A 9466-nucleotide genomic window follows, 5' to 3' on the forward strand; every position below is an offset into this window, starting at 1 on the left:
TGAACCGTATTTTCTACTGAAACTTGGTAGCTATGATATTTAAGTCTTAAGGTTTTTCCTCTTGTGCAGCGGATAACAAATGTCCAGTACTCTATTCCTGACTATGTTCATATATCTCCAGAGTGCCGCCATCTTATATCAAGGATTTTCGTAGCTGAGCCCGAGAAGGTGCGTGATATTCTTCATATTATACTTTAATCCATAAATGCATTGCCGGATAAGCGGCATTTGTGCATAATACTATATTTCTTTAAGCTTCACTAGTTGTGCGTTCATTAGCTTGCTTCCCCATATCTGATTAGGGGTTAAAGAACAATGTTCTGTTTGAATTTTTATTGATTATTTTTGTGTGCAACAGAGGATAACCATCCCTGAGATTAGGAACCACGAATGGTTTCTAAAGAACCTTCCGGCAGATCTAATGGTTGAAAACACCATGAACAATCAGTTTGAAGAGCCGGATCAACCCATGCAAAGCCTTGATGAGATTATGCAGATAATTGCCGAGGCTACAATACCTGCGGCCGGGGCCAACGGTCTCAACCAGTATCTTGCTGGCAGCCTGGACATAGATAACATGGAGGAGGACCTCGAGTCTGATCCCGACATTGACATCGACAGCAGCGGAGAGATAGTCTATGCAATTTAATTGGTACAATGTCTTGCAGCAACGGAGGGCTCGCCCTCCGCCTGTGTTTCTGTCTCTCCCTTTTAGTGGCATGCTTCACTTCATCTGTTGTATTGTTTTGTTTTTAACAAACAAAAAAATTTACTTTCATAGCTCAGACAGTGCCACTCCGTTACAAATATTTCATGGACTGGACCTCCGGAACTGAGAATATTACGAAATTAGATTCAACGTAAAACTTCACATACGAACATAATAAACGGCTGTCAAGATATTCCTACCTTTTAAGACCAGAAATAAAATGTTCTGCAGCCACACAGATGGCATGTGAGAGCAATTATCAAAAATCATTCCAAGTTAGAAAAAGTGACGACATCCTTAACCAGCTATAGTATCAGCTTTCAGAACCAACGGTCTCTGTTGCTGGGGCCAACGCATCTCCATCTGATTTCTTGTCACCGCTTCTTTCAGCTCCATAACCTGATGGCTCTTCGTAACCTGATGGCTCTTCGTATCCATTGGTTGGAAGCTGTGAATGGTCTTGTTGCTGGTGCTGTGACTCTCCGTTGTTTGTAAGAGGATTCACTGCTGGGGCATAATGTGAAGGGTCTGGCTGATGGTGCTCACCGTGTCCATAACCTGCTTGGTAATAACCAGGATGTGGTTGGTGGCCTGTGCTGCCTGGATGAGTCCAATACCCAGCTTGAGGGTTTGCCATTGGCTGGCTGTAAGGAACCTGATAAGCAGCTGAAGGCTGGGTACTTTGGGAAGCAGTTGCATCCCCGATGGATGGCACCGCAGGTGGTCCATACCCTGAAGTTGCATATTGTTGCTGGTAATCAGATATTGGAGCTTGGCCTCCATAACTTGGTGGCTGCTGAGCGTACCCCTGATCATAACCATGGCTGGCAACGGGAGGTGTCTGATTGTAGTTGTAGCTAGGATTTTGAGGTGGTTGTCCGTAGTAATTGTATCCGCTACCGTCCTGAGGTGGTTGAGAGGTGGCTAATTGGTTTGACTGATCCCAACCTGCTACCTGTGTAGGATAGTTGCCGTAGTATGAAGCAGGAGGTGCATAACTTCCTGGTTGTGCGTACCCATAATGCGGTTGCTGTTGTTGTCCTGGTGGGGCCCAACTACCAGGGGGGAAAGACTGCTGGACATAACTATTCGTTCCAGAGGAGTTTACCATATGCTTCTGCAGAAGTGAAACCAATGTGTTGAAATAAGATAATATTTTGATTAGCATTGAGGAAGGACATCATGAGAAAGGTAATGGGAACTGAATGTTTCGAATGCTAGACAAGCCAGTATGGGCAGAAGTTGACCAGAAACCCAGGTTCGAATTTAGGCCATGATATCTGACATTCAATTATATGTTCATGTATATAAAAGAAAAATTATAAGCAAAAATTAGTGAAAAAATAAAGTACAAAGTGATGGAAATATGATGAGTAGCCCAACCAAATATACGTATGGCTTGAGAAAAAATCATCGAATTACCAAGTGTTCCTTTTTACCTTCCCCATTCCCTCCCAAAGGAAACTTGTGATTATTTCAATTCTATCCATCACTTTCTTTGGGATTTGAAACCAAGACGGACAATAGGAAGGAATGCCTTCAAAAAAAATTATCACCTCTCAATTACTCAAACCACAAAACAAATCAGTTCTAGGGTTCTCCCGCAATGATAACCACAATAAGTTAGTCGCCAATCTTTCACCACATCTAAACCTATTTGACAAGCTGTGCAATTATCCATCTCTTATGAAACCCTATTTTTCTTCTTTCCCATAAAACTGGCAAAAGTTGCTAGATTAAGTACAAAGATTCAAATCTCATTTCAAACATGGCAAGAGTGCATAAAATCAAGATTCATGAAGACCATACAACTCATGGAAATCTGACCTTGCTAACCTGAACAAGATTTTGTTCATCAGATTAAAAGGTCAATTGTTGGAAAAGAAAGACATGCCAGTTCTTTATAGGTTTGTGCATTTTAATTTTTATTGAACTTAGGAAAGGAAAAAGATCGAATACTGAAAGAGGTACCAACAAGCACTGATGACTCACCCCACTGATTACTTCATTGACCAATTCTTTGGCTGCCTCAATTTGCTCTGCCGTTCCATTTATATGTACTGATCTTTCAGTTGACATATCACCAGGAGGAGGATGCAATGGCACCACCTGAAACAAAATTACGTCTTAAATATAATGGAGATAATATATAAGAATACAAGAGAGAAATAGCATGCGAGACTTGTTCCATGTGTGAGATGATAGCCATCCTGCAAAAATGCCTACGCTGTTTTTACTGAAGACCATAATCTCCAATATGATGCAGAAAGGTCCAAGTCATATGACAACTTTAGGATTAAAAATAGCAGATAAACATTTAACATAAATACAAACCTACAACTAAAAGAAGCAATGCTAAAAGCTAGACCAATCATTGAGCAAAAATAGAAAGAGGGTCAAGGTTAAAGGTTCAACCATGGTCATACATGGGCTATAATAACAGTACAATTATATATTTTTTATATTTAATTATCTCATGAAAATTAAAGATAAAACTTAGGAAATAAGGTACTCTGTAAGTCTAAAAATTAAGGGTTTTGAAAAAGAATATGTATTCGGAGTAAATGAACTCAACTATTTTGTATTTCTTTTCGAGTATAAAATATCACTATGTAAACATACAATCCACATTTTTGTATTGCATATTTCATGTCATTGGGTTTAGCCATTTTTCTATAGAGCTTATCTGTGTGGGCGCACAGATAAAAAACGAACATATTTACATATTTCTTATTATGGTTTTCGTGCTTTTCTTTAATGAACCTTGTCCCCGAATAATAAGAGGTTCAGTTTATTTAAAACAACATATGATCATTTCCAGGATTGTTTCGAATAGAAAAATTATACAAGAGAAATGAGTACTGGAATCTAGTAAATCTATTCACACCCAAAAAACCAGCAATTTTGGGCCCCATACCAAATTTTTAGAATTGGGGCCAAAAAGCCTCAATTTTCGAAAACATCAAATTGACCTTAACACAGTAAAGAATGCAAATAAGAACCAAGTTTCATAATTGCATTTACTATTTTGAGAATGTTGTTATAAATTCAATTTGAAAATAAAATGTGACCAATGCCAATGGATTTGTAAGATAGTATAAGTGGAAGTCCATATTAATATCACTTCCAATGACTTCTCCCCCTCCCCAACAACCCCTCTTTCCTTCTCTCCTCCTTTAAAGTGAAAGTGCTCACCTGAATACGAGCTCCTGACTTGCTTTGCATAGTCCTGATCATCTCACCTCCCTTGCCTATAATCAAAGCAACCTACGACAATCATGAATGCAAATATGAACATTAGTACATTACCATGTGCATCAAATATAGAAAAATAACCACTATATGATCTAACCTTATTGGTGGGTACTTTCATTATAAACTGTTCTGATCCAGGTTGCATTGAGTTGAATCCCTGATTTGTAGATGGAACCCCTGCATCTGCCTGTACATCAAAAATATCAGAACATCTTTTCAGAGACTGATACCTTTTGGATTTATGAAACATCAAGATCATCAATGCAAAACCAATATAAACATCAGGTTTTACCTCTGCTAGGACATCACTGATAAGTTGTTCTGCCCTACTGATCTGCTCAGGCATACCGGTCAAGTCCACATCCCTCGTAAGAGAAGTAGGATCCGCTTCTGAATCCCGGGTTATCTGGATTTTGGCCCCTGACTGAAGTTGTAGACTTTTTATCGTTTCTCCTTGTTTTCCAATAATTACCCCAACCTAAAGGCAGAATTACCAAAAAAAAAAAAAAAATAGAAAAATCATCAGTGTTATGCCATGAAATAATTCCGAGCAGCAAGAAACCAACAAAGTACCTTCCCATTTGGTATAGTTATTTTCTTGCTTGTGCTTGGAGAGCCATAAGACTGTCCTGATTGCGGAGTAAAAACTGAACCAATTTTTTAGTTAGAAAGGCGAAGACCAGAAAAGGTCTCAGGCACTTCTTTAAAAAGGGATAATTGTATAAAAATAAACACCACAATTTCTAAAAGCAACGGGAGAGGATCCGTATCATGTATATGAATTACAAGAAATAGGCAGATACCTTATTTTTAACTACTGTATCATATAAATATAAAAATGAAAACTTTAAGCATTTCCTTCCATAGAATAATACAACAATTAGGATACGTGCACAACGGTCCCTAAGTCAACAAGAGGGCATTGAGCACTCGTGGAAACCAAGGCCAATTATCGAGAAGAAACAAAATTTCATAACAGGGAAACCAAGGCCAATTATCAACAAGAGGGCATTGAGCACTCGAAATCTCAAGCAGTCAGGGAGCAGAGTGTAGACATCAAAATTTCATTTTCGTGTTTACACAGTGTAGTTAATTACTTAAGCTTTTGGGGTCATAACAGGGAAAACTGAAAGTAGTGCGAAGCCCGAACCCTAAGTACTCACTATCACTGAAATTCCCTAAACCTAAAGTTTTAATAACCTTGCTACTTAATACTTCAGTCTAGTGCTATTCCTTTTCACCCACATTCACACTTAATTCAATCCTAAAATCTCCAAAAATATTGAGCTAGGGATTACAATTATCTTCCTTTCAATTTTTGTAATTTTCAATTAACAATGGAAGCAAATAATAATAATAATAGATTAATTAAAATAGAATGTTAAAATAAATATAAAATAAAATAAAATCTAAAACCCTAGAAAGTAGAAAGTATAGGGTTAAAGAAGTAGTACCAGGGTAAGGAGGAGGGTTGTAGACGGGGCTGGGTTGGCGGTAGGGATGCTCCTCCTCCAGTCGAGGACGCTTTGACTCAGCGTCGCTAACAAGTCGGGCGGCGATTTCCTGAGCTTTCTGCTTGGCCAGTAGGATGCTGATGCTGCTGTCTTCCAGCTTCCGCTTTTCGCCGGTAGCGGCTTCTCGGTATTGGTCTTGGTCTTCTTTCATGGCGGAATCGCTCTGTGACTCAGTGAGTGACTCGACCACAAATGAGAGAGAGAGAGAGAGAGAGAGAGAGAGAGAGAGAGAGAGAGAGAGAGAAGGGGGCAGCGACGAAAGGGGGAAATGAATTGGGGGAAGGAATTGGTTAACGGTTCACCCCGCGATTGGGACCGTTGCCTCTCCAGGTAAAACGCACCGCTTCACAGGTCTGTGCAATTTCGGTTGGCTTATTATATTAGCACCCCACAAATTGTTGAATAAACCCCACATACTTAATATACCCCACATTTACTTTTTCAATTAAAAATTATCTTAATAGACCTCACTTCCTTCCCCATAATACCTTCACACCCCACATTCTTAATATACACCTTATATTTTCTACACACACCCCACATTTCTCAAATCTTATAACACTCATTTTTTATGTTGCCGACTGATTTCAAACTATTTGAACGTTAGTTTGCCGAATGATTTCAAATTGAATGATTTCAAAAAATGTTTAGGTTCATTTGAACGTTTTTCAACAACAATAATAATGATTTCAAAGCTTTCGAAACACCGATTTCGTGTTCCATTCGTCAAAAATTATTTTTCTCAATCAACATGTTTGTAGTTTCATTGCTTAGGATTTTATTCAACAATGGAGAATGGGAGGGGTTTTGATAGTTGAAATAGATAAATAATACGTTAAAAGTGAATTGGGGTGTATTTATAAAATTTTTATTATTTTTTAAACCTAATAAGGTCAAAATTGTCATTACATAGTAGAGTAAATAAGTCATTAATATTAAATTTTAATGTAGGGTGCATTCAACATTTTGTGGGGTGCTAATATAAAAAGTCTTTCGGTATTATATTAAAATTTTAATTTAATCAATCATTCAAAGTAACCGCAACTAAAAATGATTTCTCACTCATGACGCATTTGACTTTAAGCTGAAAGCCTCAAACTCAGTTTCACTACATGAATTTATCAACCAACTCAAAGAAATACCATAAATAAAGAAGACGAGTGAGGTTTTGGTGGTTCGAATAACTAGTCCGATTTGGTTTTAAATGGCAAAATCGAGAACAAACCGGGTCCAGCCAAACCAACCTTCACCACCCTATGTACAGTTGTGGCTTTCATTGAGCGAATTATAGAGATAAGTTCGTTGTGGTCAACTGTAAAACATAAGAGCACTTAAATTAGCATAATTCTTCACTCTAGTTTTTTATATTGAAAATCGATATAAGTGGTTACTGAATTTGTTGGTCGGTTGATACACAAAATCAATGAGACTTTGCAACAACGTAAAATGTCAAGTTTGTGACCTTCACTAAAGAGATAGATATAAGGAAGCAAACACATGATGTCCGTGGTTCACCTTAAGTTTGAGGCTTCAGCAAGAACTCTTCAGTAGGTCTTTAAAGGTATGAAGTTGACCGGTGCTTGGTAGTTTCAAAATTAGTCAAGCATGGTACAAGCATGATCATTTCGTTAAAAATCTGTCAATTACGAAAATTCTATAAACTCATGTAAACTCATCGCTTATACTTTAGCATTTATCTTAATAAATACCCACTTAAGTATATCGTTTACTCATACTATAATACACTATAATTACTACTAAAAATTCATTCAAGAAATCATGTCTTTGTCAATAGACATTCTATTTAGTTTACAAAACGAACCAAATGAGGAAGGAAAAAATGTTAGAACCAAGAAAAACGTAGGAGTTTCTGCAGTGCAACACTAGAAAGCTTTCAGAAATCAGAAAGAATTCTTATTAAGTGAAAACAACCATCACGGCTATTAAATAGCCTTACACTTGAACTAAAAGGAAATAACAACTGCCCACGATTTTACAGTTCTTATAATCGTGGTAAAGACTACGTCAAAACAGAAAATGCATACTTGTCCCTCAAGAATAGAGATTATTGAATAACAACCCTTAAAACTAGGAACCCTAGCTATACCAGGAACCCTAGCAGTAACGAAAAACCCTAACAACTTTAACATCCTCCCTGAAACTGAATATTCAATCATTCAGTTTACTTCTTAAAACTTGCATATGCTCAGTAAGCCTCGCAACTTCAAGAAAACATCACCCTTTAACGGTTTTGTGAAAATATCTGCAATTTGTTCTTAAGTTGAACATTGCACTAGCTCCAGAACTCCATCTTTAACTAAGTCTCGAAGAAAATGAAACCTTACATCAATATGCTCGCTGCGACCATGCATCACAAGATTCCTTGAAAGTTTGATTGTCGAAACATTATCATAATACACCAGGGTTGGAGCATATTGCTCCTGATTGAGACTCTTCAAAATCATTTTTAACCATACGGCTTGACAAGCACTCGAAGTTGCTGCTATGAACTCCGCTTCAGTGGTGGATAAAGTGACAACCGGCTGTTTCTTTGAGGACCAAGAAACAGCCCCTGAGCTTATTATAAACACATAACCTGAGGTGCTCTTTCTATCATCTTGATCACTGGCATAATCGTTATCCGTATATCCAGTAAGCCCCTCAGTTCCTCCATTTTTATAGAATATCCCCAAATCAACAGTTCATTTCACATACCTTAGAGCTCTTTTTACTACCTGCAAATGAGACTCAGTTGGATGCTCCATGTATCGACTTATCAAACTAACAGTAAACATCAGATCAGGTCGTGTGGCTGTTAGATACATGAGGCTCCCCACCATTTGCTTGTAGGCAGTGTTATCCACTTCAACACCTCATTCATCCTTCGTGAGTTTAAAACCAGGAACCATAGGATTTAGCACTGGTTACACTGATCCATGTTAAATCTTTCTAAGACCTCTTGAGTATACTTTCGTTGACTGATAAAGATCCTACCAGAACTTTGTAACACTTCAATACCAAGAAAGTATCTCATTTTTCCAAGATCAGTCATATCGAATTCAACCATCATCAATTCTTTAAATTGTTCAAACATTGCATCATCATTGCCAGTAAATATGAGATCATCAACATAGAGACATACTATTAAGATCTTACCTCATTCCGCTGACTTTGTGAACAAGGTATGCTCATAAGAGCACTTGTTGAATCCTTCCTTGATGAAATATGACTCAATACGACTATACCAGGCTCGAGGGGCCTGCTTAAGTCCATATAAAGCCTTCTTGAGTTGATATACCTTTGACTCTTAGCCCTTCTATTCATATCCCGGTGGCTGATCAACAAACACCTCTTCATCAATCTCCCCATGCAGAAATGCAGATTTTACATCAAGCTGATAGATCACCCAATTCTTTTGTGCAGCAAGTGAGATGACAATTCGAACAGTGTCTAGGCGAGCTACTGGTGCAAACACCTTTGTATAGTTGATTCCATACTGTTAACAATAGCCTTTAGCAACTAAACGGGTTTTGTACTTGTCCATTTCGCCATTCTCATTCAGTTTTGTCTTAAACACCCACTTCACCCCAATGGTTTTCCTTCTTGGTGGTAGCTCCATCAATTCCCATGTTTTGTTTTTCTCTATGGCCTGTATTTCTTGATCCATAGCACGCCTCCATTTTTCAGACTTCACGGCATCTTCAAAGGTTGTGGGATCATGTTTAATACACAATGCCAAGTGAGCCATGCTTGCATCCTCCTTATCAGATAGGCCTTGACCCGTCTCATAATCTTTCATCCACATTGGTGGTCTCCGAGTTCGTCCCATGTGTGGTGACATCTCATCACTCTGAATGTCTCTTTCAATCAATGAGTCACTTGGGTCTAACTCGGATTCAGTCTCTCCCTCGACTTCATCTTTATTAGACTCGAGGTCGATCTCCTCCCTTGATGTGTTATTTTCTTTATCAATGTCCCACTCGAGTTC

The 9466-nt window shown here is 38.2% G+C and overlaps 2 protein-coding genes across 4 annotated transcripts in view; one reads left to right on the top strand and one right to left on the bottom strand.

The window, feature by feature from the left end:
* Positions 1–866, top strand: part of LOC126588023 (serine/threonine-protein kinase SRK2E) — a 39649-nt gene extending 38783 nt beyond the window's left edge. Inside the window, exons 8-9 of one of the 2 annotated variants that reach the window (XM_050253151.1) lie at positions 70–168; positions 359–866. In XM_050253151.1, coding sequence (XP_050109108.1) covers positions 70–168; positions 359–649 — 390 coding nt within the window. In that variant the 3' untranslated portion in view covers positions 650–866. The remainder of the gene's footprint in view (positions 1–69; positions 169–358) is intronic. The other variant, XM_050253153.1, reaches the window with a different exon arrangement.
* LOC126588022 (uncharacterized) lies at positions 737–5794 on the bottom strand. Of its 2 annotated transcripts, XR_007611301.1 has the most exons (8): positions 5419–5794; positions 4538–4611; positions 4257–4442; positions 4062–4151; positions 3905–3976; positions 2702–2818; positions 910–1826; positions 737–832 (listed from the first exon to the last, which is right to left on the bottom strand). XR_007611301.1 is itself a non-coding variant. In XM_050253150.1 (7 exons), the coding sequence occupies exons 1-7, from the start codon at positions 5627–5629 to the stop codon at positions 1023–1025; spliced, it is 1554 nt and encodes a 517-aa protein (XP_050109107.1). In that variant the 5' UTR covers positions 5630–5794; the 3' UTR covers positions 834–1022. The 2 variants fall into 2 exon arrangements, 1 of the variants encoding a protein (XP_050109107.1); XM_050253150.1 differs by lacking the exon at positions 737–832 and having other exon boundaries at positions 834–1826.
* Positions 5795–9466: the final 3672 nt, after the last annotated feature.

Source organism: Malus sylvestris, chromosome 10 (assembly GCF_916048215.2).
Source record: "Malus sylvestris chromosome 10, drMalSylv7.2, whole genome shotgun sequence".
Lineage (NCBI taxonomy): Eukaryota > Viridiplantae > Streptophyta > Magnoliopsida > Rosales > Rosaceae > Malus > Malus sylvestris.

What these genes read in the sequence shown, in the direction of transcription:
- LOC126588022 (XM_050253150.1), bottom strand. Translation starts at nt 5,629, where the DNA reads ATGAAAGAAGACCAAGACCAATACCGAGAAGCCGCTACCGGCGAAAAG. An exon ending in TAACTATACCAAATGGGAAG is followed by an intron (nt 4,443 to 4,537) that starts GTACTTTGTTGG and finishes TTCTGCCTTTAG; the next exon opens with GTTGGGGTAATTATTGGAAA. An exon ending in TGAAAGTACCCACCAATAAG is followed by an intron (nt 3,977 to 4,061) that starts GTTAGATCATAT and finishes TGATTGTCGTAG; the next exon opens with GTTGCTTTGATTATAGGCAA.